The sequence below is a fragment of the Dunckerocampus dactyliophorus genome, chromosome 7 (genome assembly GCF_027744805.1).
Source record: "Dunckerocampus dactyliophorus isolate RoL2022-P2 chromosome 7, RoL_Ddac_1.1, whole genome shotgun sequence".
In the NCBI taxonomy this organism is placed as follows: domain Eukaryota; kingdom Metazoa; phylum Chordata; class Actinopteri; order Syngnathiformes; family Syngnathidae; genus Dunckerocampus; species Dunckerocampus dactyliophorus.
Genome location: NC_072825.1, coordinates 27,425,906 through 27,442,408, shown reverse-complemented (window position 1 = coordinate 27,442,408; position 16,503 = coordinate 27,425,906). Strand labels below are relative to the sequence as shown.

Below are 16,503 nucleotides of genomic sequence, written 5' to 3'. Positions count from 1 at the left end.
GTAAGGGCCTTAATTTGGGTCAAAGACCGCCCTGTGTCTTGATGGACAGCCAATCGGATCCTCAGGCTCAGCGCAGGTGTGATTTTTTTGGGTCTACCGCTTGACTTTTTTCTTCCATAATGCTCAGGATCTTTCAAAAAATGTAGAATGACTGTCTTACTGCTCCCAACCTCAGCAGCAATGGCACGCTGCGAGAGGCCTTGCTTATGCAGCTCCACAATCCGACCACGTTCAAAAAGAGAAAGCTTCTTAGCTTTACCATCAGGAGGGCATGACAGTGTGAATGCCTGACAGAAAATGAGCATTTTGAGCAGATTTTGGCTTTTATATCCTGTGGTCTTAAACTTTTGATCAGCTGATAAACAACCTATTTCAGTTTATTTTGGTTTTGTTTAAATTACAAGTTCAAAATGCTTTTTGTCTCACTCCCCCTTCTTGTTTTTGCATATTGTAGCTCTCCTTAAAACCTCATTAAGATCCAAATTTGCAAAATGCTAATTCTAGCAATTTTTCAACTGGTCTTAAAATTTTGATCAGGAGTGCATATGAAAATTAAGTTGTAATATTATGGGCAAAAAAGGTAATATTAAGACAATGAACTCCTAATATTCTGAGGAAAAACGTGATTTGGTGAGAACAGCCCTAAAAGCCCAAGAAAAAAGTACAAGTAAAGATGTGATACTCGAAAAAAATGATTATTACGAAGAATAGGATTATAATTTTAGGAGAAAAGTTTATATTTTTGTTTGTTGTGTATTACTTTCTATAATAATTTTGATAATAAAAAGAATGATGGCATGCATGAACGAGAATAAAATCATATTTTTACAAGAATAAAGAGCATAATTCCTAATGGTCAGAGAAGAGCTACTGTGATGTTATGAGAATACACGTTTATGTATTTTACAGGAATAAACTGAAAATAAATATGAAAAATATATACATATTCTGAAGATAAAGCTGTAACATTATGGTCAAGAAAAGGTAATATTAAGAAAATAAATGCCTAAAGGGAAAACATAATTTTGTAGAAGAGTTGTAAAACTCCAAGAAAAATGCTGGAATTTTGTTCACCTAAAGATGTAATACTATGAAAAAATTATCAATACTACAAAGAATAAGATTTTTTTTTAGGTGTCTATTATTTTAATTGTTTTAAAAATAAAAAATCACACATTCATGTGAATAAAATCCAAATTTTTGAGAATAAAGAGAATCAAATTCATGCTCACACAATAGCTATTGTGATGTTATGAGAATGCAATTGTCTTTATTGAACAGGAATAAACCCACACTCTTATGAAAATGAACCTGTAATATTGTGGGCAAAAAAACACTGGAAGTTAACTAATATTGTGAGGAAAAATGTACTAATTTTACAGGAATAAAGCTGTAATATTAGGGGAAAACAACTGTGATTAAGCAGTAATATTTGACGTTAACATTTTCAACTTTATTCTCTGAACCTTGCAACTTTTTTTCTCCTAATATTAGGACTGTATTAGGACCCCCTTGTTTTCCCACATGAATCCAGCATTTCTTAGCTGCAGGAAATGATAAAGGCTCCGTTTAAAAATGCGCCAGAGAAACAAAAGCTTGTTCAAAATCTGAGAAGTCCCTCTTTTTAATCCGACTCGTAGATGACAGATACAACCCTGATTTTTCCACCAGCTAGGGAAATAAATAAATAAATAATGAGAAATCTGAATGGGGAAAAAGCTCTGTCATAAACAGAATTGCTCTCCATTAGTGGTTGTGGGACACAAAATGAGATAATGATCCCATGGAGAGAAATAAAAGACAAAAAAGGACAATTAATGGCTGGAGATGAGTAGAAAAACAACTTGGAGGAAGTCTATAACGTCCTTTCTGTAGTAAAAACCTCCCTCATATATCAAACTAAATAGGAGGTTTTCAATGAAATGTTCCCAAACCCTGTAAACACACAAAAACTGGGAGGGGGGCAGGAGGGGGCAAGGGTGTCTGTAATGTTATAGATATATACTTTATTGATTCTCTCTGATAAAATAAAATTACAAAATAATTTCAAGCCCAAACTTTCCTTCATGGCATGGTTAATATAGATATAACTGTCATGACGAATGAGAAGAATACTATGGTAATATAATATTAGATATCAGCTATGAGTTGAATCATAATGGTAGAAAAGACTAAGCAATACAAAGCTAACAGCATTACTGTACAAGTCTAGTCAGAGCGTGTTGTAATACCGTACTGCGGCCACAGCGTGTCGCTATAAGACACGTCCCTCCGTATTGTCTCTATCACGCCAATGGTAGGCTTGTCTCTTCTTCCCTTGAAAGCCATTAGAAAGCCTCTCAAATATCTTTCTGTTATTAATTATTTCAAGAGAACTTCCTTCATGGCCATGTATCCTTTATAAGGTTTATTTGTGTTCGTCAGAGTCCACCTTGAGATGTGTTTGTTTTTTTTTTTCCAGCGGCGAAGAAGCAGTCCTCACATTCAGCACTCGTAACAAGTCCACATTGTCACAGTTATCCCTCGGAAATATTGTCAACATATCCGCAATGCAAGCCTTTGTCTTTATTGGAGTCCTTTTAAGAGAGAGCACTTTGGTTGTTGATGTGTGTGTCTATCAGTGTGTGTGTGTGTGTGTGTGTGTAAGTGATTTCTTTTAACGTGACCAAGCAAGAGTGTTTACACACAATACATTCGTGATAACAGTGAGAGATGAGAAGAATGGCGGTACAGAAGCACCCTTGGTGAAGGCTCACAAGCTGGACACAGTGGGTATAAAATAGCAGCTTTTTACCCTTCAAATAAACCCCCAAAGCATAACAAATCACTTGGAAGTATTATTATTTTTTAATTACATGACTCATAACCTGTAGAATTCAACAAAAATGGATAATATGATAAAAACTTGATTTAAAACCCAATGGAGAGCAATGGCCACGAGCACTTGACTGTCTACAGTGGATCCCCGCACATTCGCAGTGCTGCAAATTCGCAGGTTTTTGATTTAAAAAAAAAAAAAGTTTTTTTTTTCTCCGTAAATAGGCCGATTTTCAACATCGTTCAACATAAAAGCTGATAAATACAGTGGAAACTCAGTTAGCGTGTTTAAAAACAATTTACACGGCAATTTTGTCCAGTTTGCGTGCATTCTCCCGTTAGCGTACAATATGCCGTGTCATGTTGTGTTATAAATACACTGTCCATCTGCATTGTTAATATATATACTATATATATATATATATATATTTGAATTAGAAAACACCCTTGTTAGCATCCTACTCGCTAGCCAAACCAGGGGTGTCTAAAGTGTGGCCCATGGCTGTTTTTTTATTGGCCCGCGGCACATTCTAAAAATACAATTTAACAAAAAAAAGCGGAAAAAATGGAAATATCAGCAGTAATCGTACAAGAATAAAGTGAAACTATTAAGAGAAAAAAGTTGTAATTAAACGAAAAAAGCCATAATGTTATGACAATTACGTAACATGACGAAAAATAACATCATTTTAGGAGCAAAAAGTTGAAAGAAAAGAAAAAAGACGTGTTTTTTTTGGAAGATGTAATATGAGAAAGTACAACGGAGTATTAGGGCCACATTGAAAAAGAACATCTGCGATTTCGAGAAAAAAAAGTCATAAATTTACAAAAATAGAGTAGTAAATTTCCGAGAATAAAGTTGTACATTTACAAGAAAAACGTTGTAAATTTACGAAAAAAAAGGTCATACATTTATGAGAATAACGGAATTTCTTGTAAATTTACGACTTTGGCCCTCACTGGAAAAAGTTTGGACACCCCTGAGCGGTGGACTTATCGTTTTACATGCATAAAACAATTCAAAATGAGGAATGAAAGGGATAAATGAACATTTACGGTTATTTTTTACCTTCATTAAAGACGCGACACCATCACCTTCCTGTTTTCACTCACGTCTTCAATGAAGGTAAATTACTCACGAATATTAGCCATTCGCTGGTAGGCGTGGAACGCAACACCTACAAAAGCGGGGATCTACTATATATAACTCTTCTACTTTCAAAAAGCTGCACACTAAAGTGTGAAAATGTGTCTTTTTAAAACTCTCTTCCAACAAGTACAAACAAATGGCTTCAGAGCCCAGACCTAAATCCAGTTTAAAATCTGTTTTTTTCCTCCTAAACACACTCATTCATTTTGAATTGGATTTTGCATGTTTATTTGTTCATTTATTTTTAAAAGACGTATCATTGTCTCTGCTTTTTTTGGTCATAAAAATCTGCTATTTTAACAGGGCTGTGTTCACTTTCTTAGCGTTCACTGATAAACAAGAGAACATGAATCACTTTGACAGTTCAATCAGTGTTAAGCCCAAAAATGTCAATAAAATTACTGATGAAAACCCCAAAAGAACATAGGATGGGAGAATGAAAAGCAAACAAATTATTCATTATTCATCAAGTCAGGCCGACCCCTCTGACTGCTGATGCTCTCAATTGGACAATTCATAATTCATGACTGACATTTTTATGTTATTTGAACACGTCGGCCTGCGCATGAAAGACTCTTCTTCTGTGGTTTTCAAAGTGTGAGGCGGCGCCAGAAGACTTCAGGGCAGCTTGAGCAAAATAGAAACATCTTTTTCAAACTTTAGGTTATGTTTAAAAGTAACATTGATGATTTTTATGATGAATTTCTGTTGGCACATTATTTTGCTTATGTGAAGTAGTATTAAAACAAGCAGTTAGGGGTAGGGGTGTCACGATACACTCAGCTCGCGAGACGATTTGGGTTCATGGGACGAGACAAGATTTTAAAATTCCTTTTAAGAGAACTACAATGACAAAATATATGACTGGACAAGCTTCGTTATTTAACTGAGGCACAAAACAATGTACATTTTGAAATTCTGTAAAACTTTGCACGTATGACCTAAGCATAATGAGTTGAACTGTTGAACTTCCATCCATCCATCCATCAGGTCGAGCCTAAGCAGGGACACCCAGACTTCCCTCTCCCCGGCTACTTAGTCCAGCTCCCGGCGGATCCCAAGCTGTTCCCAGGTCAGTTGAGAGACATAGTCTCTCCGACATGTCCTGGGTCTTCCCTCAGGTCTCCTATCGGTCGGACTTGCCCTGAAAACCTTCCCAGGGAGGCGTCCAGGAGACATCCTGACAAGATGCCCAATCCACCTCATGTGGCTCTTCTCAATGCGGAGGAGCAGCACTTCTTCTCTGACTTTCTCCTGGATGACAGTGCTTCTCACCTTATCTCTAAGGGAGAGCCCAGCCACCCTACAGAAAAAACTATTTTTGGCCGCTTATACCTGCGATCTTGTCCTTTTGGTCACTACCCAAAGCTCATGACAATAGGTGAGGGTATGAACGTAGATCGACTGGTAAATTAAGAGCTTTGGCTCAGCTCTCTCTTCACCACAATGGACCGATGCAGAGTCCGCATCACTGCAGACGCCGCACCAATCCACCTGTCGATCTCGTGTTCCATCCTTCCCTCACTCGTGAACAAGACCCTGAGGTACTCCTCCACTTGGGGCAGGACCTCATCCCGACCCGGAGATGGCACTGCACCCTTTTCCGGGCGATAACCATGGACTCGGACTTGGAGGTGCTGATTTTCATCCCAGCCACTTCACACGATCCAGTGAAGGTTGAAGCCAGCAGGACCACATCATCTGTAAAAAGCAGAGACCCGATCCTGCAGCCACCAAACCGGATCCCCTCAATGCCCTGGCTGCACCTGGAAATTCTGTCCATAAAAGTGATGAACAGAATCGGTGACAAAGGGCATCCCTGGAGGAGTCTGACCCTCACTGGAAACGAGTCCGACTTATTGCCGGAAATGCGGCCCAAGCTCTGACACCGGTCATACAGGGAATAAGGTGGTCCGGTACCATATACTGTACCATATACGGTACCATATACTGTACCATATACTGTACCATATACTGTTGAACTTTTGTCTTCAATTTGAAACAAAAACTAAAAATGATACATGTTAAAATAACGAGCTACTACTAAACATTTATGCTGTGTAGTTATGCAAAGACACATGCAAAATAGATTGCAGTAGATTAGGTTTATGTTTACTCGAAAAGAACTACACTTCCCATGATGCTTAGAGTGCTGAACCAGGAAGTAGTGTATTTCCAAAATATATGCTTTTATCACATGTTTTGATACAGTAGAAGTCATATGCAGCGATTGTGTTTTGATCTGACAAATCTTAAGTAACTTTGATCAAATGTAGAATTGCTGTAGCTTCTACAGCTGTTCAACTCCGATGGAAAAAACAGCCACACGTCACGAGCAAACGAGTGACGCTGAGAACGGCAAGTGCAGGTAGGATTACAAGGTTTATAGCTTACAAGATTACAAGGTTTATAGTGTGCATAAAGCACTTAATGTGCACTTCAAATCTTGCCTGGCGCGCTACCATTTCCATATTATCATTCACAGTAGCGATGTCACCGTTCATAGGCTGATTCTGGCTTCCCTCTTCTTTCTCTTAAATGACAAATTAATCTTGTGAGATCTCGTGACACCCCTACAAACTGGTCCAACATAGAATGCGCCTGGTAATAAAAATACTGTCAAGCCTCGGTTCTGTTCTGTCAAGACAAAAAACAAGGAACCCTCCCGTACGTATGTGTGAGTCTATGCTATATTTTATTTATGCCTAATACAGGTATGTCTTATTTTCTGTTGTTATATCTACTATACTGGTTAATACGGGTGTAAAGGTGACTACAGCGGTGTTATTTCATGTTTCAGGTTTTCTATCCTCTAACTACCAAAATATTGATTTTATATATTTTGAATATACAGTACAGGATAGTTTTATTGAGTGCGACTGCTAAATAACCCATCATGGGGCCAAAGAAAGTTGCGAGTGCCAGCGCTTTGATAAAGAAAGTGAGAAACGCTATTGAATTCAACAAATAAGTCGTAGCAAAATATGAAGGTTGCGTATTCGTGGCTGAGCTTGCCCGGATGCACGGGAAGTGAGTATCAACGACAAGTTCCATCCTGGTGAAGAAAGAAGAAATCAAGGAAGCTAATGAGATAACAAACGATTGAAGATGTTGACAAGTTGGTGTGGCTCCACCCCTCCAGCACTCCCTTGCTGCCCCTCGCTGTTTTTGCCAACAAGTGTCTTCAGTAAAGGTGATTTTGCAGTTTTCTGCATGTAAAATTACAGTAATCCCTCATTTATTGTGGTGAATTGGTTCCAGACCCGACTCTGATAAATACATTTACACAAAGTAGCACTCCTTATTAATAAATGGAATATTTTCATAGTTAGAGCATAGAAAACCTGTTTACAACCTTGTAAATGTTTTTTTAAACATTATTAGAGCCCTCTAGACATTACATAACACCCCTATAGTCACCTTTACAATCATTTTACACAATATAGTAGACATAACAAGACTAAATAAGCTATTTATGCCATAAATAAGACTTGTGTGTGTTGCTAGAAATGTGTTCCCTAGGGGAACTGGACAGGAAGTGACGTCGGGGCTTCAGAGTTCCGTTTTAGCTTGGCGTGGGTTAACATTACTGACACTTCGTGAACAGTGTAGAATATTACATATCAGTACACAGGGGATGCTGGAGCCTACTCCAGCTGACTTCGGCCGAGAGGCGGGGTACACCCTGGACTGGTCGCCAGGCAATCGCAAGGCATGATTTATTAATTACCCATGAAATTTGAACTGCAAAGTGGCGATTATTCTCTATAAAATGTATTTCTGTTGATATTTTGGGGCGTCTGGAACTGATTCATTGGATTTACATGATTTCTTTTGGGAAAAATTGCTTTGGTTTTTGTACATTTAGGTTTTCACCTGGTTTACAGATTACGTTAGTTACAAAAACCAAGGTTTGACTGTATTTTATTCATCAGAAGCAACTATTTTTGGGCCTCATTTCAGATATTTAACCTCGCTTACATTTGAGCTTTTGCACTGTATGTCATGTCGGCCATCTTTGTGGAGTATGTTGCAGAAGCTCATGCAAATGTGGTCCTTAACTTGACCACCTAAATTCTTGTGAGATCATGTTAAACATAAAATAAGCTAAGAAGACGCTGAATTAAGATTGTTAACAGAACATGGCTTGTCTAATATTCTAGTGGGCGAAAGTGCAAAAGTAAATATTCATTTCGTTGTGGAAATATATGAAATTCTACCACAGCAAGCTGAGAAGTGACATTGGGTGATTTCTTTTAAGCGTGAAATGATATCTGTCATTTCTGTAGAAGATTAAGAAAAGTTATCTTTGGCTTTTCTCCAGTTGTAATCCCCCTCGTACGTCCCCAAGGCGTGTATATTTCCTCAAGTTTATGACAACAACTATGGACTGCAATGCGGAATGTGTTTGTGTGATGATACAAGGTTGGGTTTGGGTATTTCCTGACGTGATGTGACTGTCATGGTGTGTTTCAGTGCATCACCACATTGGGAATCTCACGTTTTGACATTGTTTGGCAGTGCTGTGGACGGATTGACAGTGCATTGACTATCGGCAGTATAGGCTCGAGTGTTATCTTAAGGGCATTTGTGTAATGTGTGTGTGTCTGTGTGTGTGCGCTGTGCATGCCACTATTTTTTTTTTGTTCAATAAATCCCGGTCATATTGATTTAACCTCCTGTTAAAGGGATGCTCGTTATCATACAATTAGCATTCGGATAGAAAATACATCATAAGGATAAAAAGTCATGGTCGTTAATTCCTGATGAAAGGGGAGAGCAGGAGCGGGAAAGACACCGAGAGAGATAAAGGCTTTTCTTTTTTTTTCATTCAGTCTTCATATAATTAGTCCTCCTCCTCTTCCTCCTGTCATACTTCCAACCGCTATTTCTCACCCTCTTGACGTCCTTCCCCTGCCCCCGCACCTTTTAGCGTCGCCGTTTTTCCCCATTTTTCTTACCACTATCACTCTTAAAGGGAAAGCGCTCCTCCCAAACGTGTCATAACTCATGCCAGCCCTCCCTCTTGCTCCCATTTTTTCCCCCACGTTGTCCCACCTTCATCAATTTGAGTGGATCATCTCTCTTGTTTAGTTTCCAGTGAGAGGAACCCCCTCTTGCGTCCTTTTCTCCCTGTGTTTGTCTCCTCCTGGTGCTCCTCAGCAAGTGGAGGAGGTGTTGCCATTAGAAGTTGCCTCCAGGTTCCCCTCTGGGCCGGGCAAAGTGGCCTCCAGAGGGGCCATTGGGGGCACCTGGGCTGGACTTGGTACTGGTGTTGCCGCAGCTGGAGTGGAGGCTTGTGACGCTGCTGGGGAAAGTGGCACCACAGCTCCTCCACCTCCTCCGTCCCTTCCGTCCCTCTCCCGGAGGAGGTGGACCAGGGCGGCGTGCTGGGCGCTGAGCGTGGCCGAGAGGTGCGCAGGCAGGGCGTTGAAGCCGGCGGTGAGCTGCTCTACCCGCTGCTCCAGGGATAACATCTGCCGCTCCAGGTCCTCGCTGCGGTCGTTGAGCTCCGACATGAGCTCGTACATGACGCTCTGCATCTATTGGATGAGAGATGCGATGAAAAAATGAACACAAAATCCAGCTATTTTGTTGTTAGGAAAATCCTCCAACCTCAACAAACAAAGCACTTCCAATGATCTGCATAGTCAAGCAGTGTTAACTACTCTGGCGTTACAAGTGTCAAAGTCACCACAGTATTATACATGAATATATATACAAGTATACAGTAGCATGAAAGGGTGCCAGATTCACATTACAAGTAACAATAATTTAACTGTATGCAACTAAAAACGACACCACCTACACCCTGTTTGTACAAAATAACACCTTAAAGAGGCATAAGACAGTGAAAAATGATCATTTTAACTACAGCAAAGCATGCTGGGAAACGCGTAATCCACCCATTCCACAGCACTTCTTGCGAATTGTGATGTTTTTGTGTGGATGTGGTTTTTGCTTGGATGTTGAGAGGATGACGAAAAGTTGGTCGATCAACAATCACTTTATTGGAACTAACATCCACACCAAAACTACCATAGACATATATCCTTCCTTTCTTTTCCTGGCTCATCCAATCAGCAGTCAGGACACAGTCAAAGCCTCACGAGACTCGGAAAGCAGAAAAGAATGAACAAACACAAACACTGATATTTTCAAAAATGCACATTTCCCCCCTACACTGATGTAAACAATGAGTTCTAAACATTCAACAGCTGTCATGCGCATTTTGTCCCAGCCTGAAAACGCACCGCAGCTGCCTGGCACATTATATCGGTATGTTCCAATCCCGTCACTGCATGCGAGCGCAACTGGGATAAAAGTTAGGTACTGTATGTAGGCTGCTTACTTATCTTTTTGTCAGTGCTAATGTGACATTTCTCAAAATCTGGCCATACTAAGTTTCTTTTTTCTTTTTTGCCTAGATTATTGGGGCATGTCCTGTCATGTCAACATCAAACAAGCATCTGTGTGTGCACTGATGATGATGCAAATGAGGGTGCTACATTCAGCAGTTCTCTTGGTTAAAAGGACAAAAAGGTTTTAGAAGGTTTTTTAACACCTTCAATATGTAATATACACTAGGTCTCCAACTAACGAACACAACTGGTTCCAGACGACCGTTTGCAAGTCGATTTGTTCGTAAGTCCAACAAAAGATAGTATTACCAATGATATAGGTACTACATGTACGTGTATACATACACAGTATATGTGTACTGTATGTATGTAAATATGAGTTTGGATGCAGTAGTAATATTAAACGAGGATAATTAATGAAAAAAACAATAATATAAAAATGATATAATACGTAATGATAAATGTTATTTACCTTTGAAGAGGAGTGGTCGAGCATACGTCGTTGTGGTGGAGGAGGAGGAGTTATTGAAAAAAAGGACAAATGGTCGTCGTCGTTAGACTCTTCTAAAAGAGGTAGTGTTCTGTGGGTGGTGTAGAATTAAGCAGGCCTATTAACTCTTCATAAACTTTAATCACACGCTCTGTCCTGGTTGTATCATACTACAACTTAGCCTTCCTCTCTCCTCTTCCTCTTCTTCCTCTACCTGTTGGTCCCATTAGCAGTGTCACAGTGCCCTCTACTGGTCAAGCATGTAGCAGTATAAATATTGAGCTACTACAAGGCAAAATACATGAAAATATAGACCAGTCAGCTTGCGTTCGTATCTCAGAATGTTCGCAAGTCGGATGTTCATAAGTTGGGGACTTAGTGTACAGTGGTGTGAAAAAGTGTTTGCGCCCCTTATGTTTTTGCATGTTTGTCACATTTAAATCTTTCAGATCATCAGATTATTTATAGATTTAAATATTAGTCAATGACAACACAACTGAACACAAGTTTTTATCTTTGCAGAATTGTTGTCATTCAGCCACATTGGAGGGTTTTCCAGCATGAACACCTTTTTAAGGTCATGCCACAGCATCTCAATAGGATTCAGGTCAGGACTTTGACTAGGCCACTCCAAAGTCTTCATTTTGTTTTTCTTCAGTCATTCAGAGGTGGACTTGCTGGTGTGTTTTGGATCATTGTCCTGCTGCAGAACCCAAGTTGGTTTCAGCTTGAGGTCACCAACAGATGGACGGACATTCTCCTTCAGGATTTTTTGGTAGACAGCAAGTCTTCCAGGTCCTGAAGCAGCAAAACAGCCCCAGACCATCACACTACCACCACCATATTTTACTGTTGGTATGATGTTCTTTTTCTGAAATGCGGCGTTACTTTTACGCCAGATGTAATGGGACACACACCTTCCAAAAAGTTCAACTTGTGTCTTGTCAGACCACAGAGTATTTTCCCGAAGGTCTTGGGGATCATCAAGATCAAGCCTTAATGTTCTTTTTGTTCAGCAGTGGTTTTGGTCTTGGAACTCTGTCATGCAGGCCGTTTTTGCCCAGTGTCTTTCTTATGGTGGAGTCATGAACACTGACACTGAAGTTCTTTGGATGTTGTTGTGGGGTCTTTTGTGACCTCTGGGTTGAGTCATCCCTGTGGTCTTGGGGTAATTTTGGTTGGCCGGTCACTCATGGTAAGGTTCACCACTGTTCCATGTTTTCACCATTTGTGGATAATGGCTCTCACTGTGGTTCGCTGGAGTCCCAAAGCTTTAGAAATGGCTTTATAACCTTTTCCAGACTGACAGATCTCAATTAATCTCAGTTATGTTTTAGTTTTAAAAGGGGGAAATCACTTTTTCACACAGGGCCATGTAGGTTTGGATTTGTTTTCTTTCCTTAATAATAAAAAGTAAAAACAAAATTTTGTGTTGAGTTGTGTTGTCATTGGCTAATATTTAAATTTGTTTGATGAAGTGAGAAGTGTGACAAACATGCAAAAAAAGAAGAAATCAGGAGGGGGCAAACACTTTTCCACACCACTGCATGATATACACACACAAACACATACTGTATATACACACACAAGAGGTGGGTTGCGAGATCTCGTCACGTGATGAGATTTCTCGTTTGGAGAAAAGCTGTATCGAGAGAACAGGACAGCCAGAAGCCAATCAGACTGAACTATGGCATGGCTACTAACAATGATAATACAGTATGACATGCGCCAGGCATTATTGGAAGAGCACATTAGGTGCCATAGACACACTTTAAACCCTGCAATCCAGCTTAAATTGGTGTTCCCAGCGTTGACAATAACATTTTTTGTGTCAATAAACATTGAAAAATGCATTGTTTTGTGACTCAGTTAAATCGAAAAGTTTGTTTGTCCAGTCAGATTTTTTAATTGTAATTTTATTTAAATTAATGTTAAAATCTCGTCTCGTGGACCCAATCTCATGCATCGCCTTGCCTCATGAGGAATTAATGAGGAACTAATGAGTAGTGGTTAGGGTTAGGTAGGTTCTTTCCTCATTAACTACTGTAATTTTACGTACCTTATTGTAAAGTGTTACCGATCCAAGCATTTATTCTCTATGGTAGAAGAACGCCCCTAACAAGACTGGTTTCACTCTTGTGGTGCAAAACCAGATATTGCACTAAAGCTGTCCTATCTAGTCTTTCAGCATGAATTTATGAAGCCTACTCAGCTGAGAGGCAAAACGTCTTTCAAAACAACCTAAACACTAAACAGTCCAGTTGCGATCAGAAGATGTATTCAAAGATGTTGTGATGATATGTAGTATTCTACACTGGTCACTAGGTGTCAGTAATGTTACTGCGATGTTGGGTGAGACACACAAGCTTGATCGCCGGAACAACAGACTTACTGTACACTGCAGGTTTGACTTATCTCACAACAGGCAATGAAAATCCCTACTAAAAACGTGACCCACGCCAAGCTAAAACTCAACTCTGAAACCCCAACGTCACTTCCTGTCTATCCCACCATTCAGCTCCCCAAGCAATGGGACACATTTACAGCAACACACACGAGCATGAGTCCTATTTACAGTATGTCTCCAATGTCTTATTTTCTCTTATTATGTCTACTGTATTGGGGAATAAGAGTGCAAAGATAACTATAGGGGTGTAATAATGTCTAATAATGTTAAAAAACGTATTTAGAAGGTTGTAAACAGGTTTTCTATGCTCTAACTATGAAAAGATTCCATTTATAAATGAGGAATCTTACTTCGCGAAAATTCGCTTATCATGATGGGGTCTGGAAGCAGTTACAAAAATGAGGGATTCTTGTATATTATTAATAATCAATTAATTTTAGTTTCAATTTCAGTTACGTTGACAACCGCTTATGTCCAGGGGCGTCAAGATTAACGGGTTCCATTGTATAAAATTCACGGCTAGACAGAAAAACAGCACCATCTGCTGGGTCTGGCGGGTCACTGCCTCCCTGAGACGCCACTGCATCGATTCCACGAGCCGCGAAACTTGGAGAGATGAACCTATGAGATGAACTATCTGCTGTTGTTGTTTGGCTTTGGGTGTGGCTTGTGCTTTACCGCGTATCCTTGTAGGACGTGTAAAGGACGTCAGTGTGTTGTGCTTGAATGTAATAAGGACAGACAGTGGAAGGGGTTAAGAAGGAGCAGCAGTAGTAAAAATAGGGCCCAGATTGCCGCCTGAGAGGAGTGAGTAAGACTGAGCAGTCTGGGAGGGAGTGGATGAAGGACTGAAAGGGAGGCTGGAGGGAAGTCTCTGGAACATTGGGAGGAAGAAGAGAATGAAAGGGACTACACACACACACACACACTTGTGTAAGATCACACTCAGACACCCACGCAGCAACAGAAAGAAAAAACACATTCCCACGCCTTTGCTTTAGAACACTTGTCCTGGTTGCTAGGAGAGACAAACAGACAGGTCGCTATGGAAACGGTGCAATTGTGCAACAGGAAATATTTTACTGGCTAATTCACCAAAAGCTTTTGTGTGTGTGTGCGTTTGTGCCTCACCTTTGACAGGTCCACAAGCGTGTTGGCTTGATCGCTGAGTTTCCTCTGCTCCATTTTCACACTGCGTAATCTGCACACACACACACACACACACACACACACACACACACACACACACATTGAGATGCAGGAAGAGCAAAGTTGCAGCCGAGTGAGTACACAGTGGTCAGCAGCGAAGAGTTAATCCCCGTGGGCCGTGTGACAACAGCACTGTAGCACGGTCACCTTGCCCCGTTTCACTTTCAGTCCTACCTGCACATTGTGTGTCTGGACGAGATGTGCAAACACGCACGGGCACGCCGTGTGCTCACTGCTTTGTGTGCATCGCAGTACAAAATATTTCAAACTCTGGCAGATGCTAAACTCCGGAGACATAAATAAAAGTTTCATTTGAGGTAACCTTGGGGATAATGAGGCCATGGGGGAAATAAAGGAAGGGGAATACAATTAGTTATTATGAATAATCTGACGAGGCAATTATAAATAGGAGCTCTCAGAACACAGTGCAATAATGACTCAACTCCAGTTCTAATCTCCATTTGTGGCAACAGACTGCTTGCATGACGCTACACTTCTGCGTGAACTTTCATCACCTTTACGCTACATTGGCCTATAGTGTAGAGCGCAGAGCTTTAGACCACTGATTCACCATTTGAAGTGTTTTGCTGGTCTTTGTCTGGGCAGAAACATATGAAAAAACTGTTGCCTTTTTATTCTGAATGGGATTTTTGTTTCCTATTGATACACTCTTGATGAAAATTTTAAAACCGGGTGAAAAATTGCAAGAATTTACATTTTGCACTGTTTCATCTAAAGGAGGTTCTAAGTAGAGCTTCCAAATGCAAAAAGAAGAAATGGCAGTGAGGCATAAAAAATTCACAGTAAGCAGTTTATTGCAAACAAGCATTAAAGTGAAATAGGCTGGTCATCAGCTGATCAAAAGTTACAACCATAGCTAAAAAAAACCTGAGACCCCCCTAAAACAGAAATAAAATGTTCAAAAAAAGGCCGTTTGACGCCCCTGCACAACTTGAAGCTCCATTGTTCCACTGAAGGATCATGATGTCGCCCTCTCCACTCTGCTGTGTGGAAAGCATCTGAGGTGGGATCTCCTTGTCATGCCAGTAACATTGGAAGCCATCAGGACCGTCAAGGTTCCATTTTTTTTCATTAGAGAATAAAACTTTCTTCCACCTTTCAATGTCTCATGTTTGGTGCTCTCAAAATGTACAAATTCCAAACTGGCAATTTTGCGGCATTGAAGGAGACGAGGCCTTTGAAGACGTTTTTTTCTTCTCAAAAGCCTTCTCTCGCAGATGCCATCTGGTGGTTATTGGACTGCACTCAGCACCGGTAACAACCTTCATTTGGGCCGAGGATGGTCCCGTGTCTTGACAGACAGCTAAGGGATCCTCCGGCTCAGGTGACATTTTTTTGGGCCTACCACTTGACTTTTTTCATTCCATAAACCTCAGGATCTTTGAAGATCTCTGAAGAAGTCTTACCACGTCCAACCTCAGCAGCAATGACGCGCTGTGAGCGGCCTTGCTTATGCAGCTCAACAATCCCCCCGCGTTCAAAGAGTGAAAGCTTTTTTGCCTTTGCCATCAAGAGATCATGACAGTGTGAATACCTGACAGAAATTGACATTCAATCCACATTTTTGCCAAGATTTTGCTTTCTAAAGGCTTTTGATGAGCTGATGAACAGCCTATTTCACTTTCATGCTTGTTTGAAATAAATTGCTTACTCAAAGCATTTTTTGTCTCACTCCCATTTCTTCTTTTTGCATTTTGAAGCTCTACTTAGAACCGCCTTAAGGTCCAACAGTGCAAAATATAAATTCTTGCAATTTTTCAACCGGTATTAAAATGTTCAAGAACCTAAGGTGGGGACAACGCTGTGTAGTGCTATTTGAAACATGCTGTCATCGAAAATCAACAATGTTGGTTGTCTGCTGCCATTTACTGCCATTAAGATGTTGAATGTGTCTTTCGTGTCTCTTGTTGAGCCTTAGAAAGTGTTTGCCTGTAAGTAGAAAGCACATTTTAGTTATCTATTTGTCATATTTGAAGGTGAATTGGGATTTTTATTTTGGCGGGTTGAAAAAATTTCTTCCACACTGGCTTCCACACTGTGCCAGATT

General features: G+C 40.3%; 1 protein-coding gene across 1 annotated transcript in view; it reads right to left on the bottom strand.

Annotated features, from left to right (window-relative positions):
- Nucleotides 1–1,308: 1,308 nt before the first annotated feature.
- The window catches only part of kcnn3 (potassium intermediate/small conductance calcium-activated channel, subfamily N, member 3), a 145,147-nt gene continuing 129,952 nt past the window's right edge, over nucleotides 1,309–16,503 (bottom strand). Inside the window, exons 9-10 of the mRNA XM_054780640.1 lie at nucleotides 14,358–14,427; nucleotides 1,309–9,510 (exon numbers count right to left, since the gene is read on the bottom strand). Coding sequence (XP_054636615.1) covers nucleotides 9,127–9,510; nucleotides 14,358–14,427 — 454 coding nt within the window. The 3' untranslated portion in view covers nucleotides 1,309–9,126. The remainder of the gene's footprint in view (nucleotides 9,511–14,357; nucleotides 14,428–16,503) is intronic.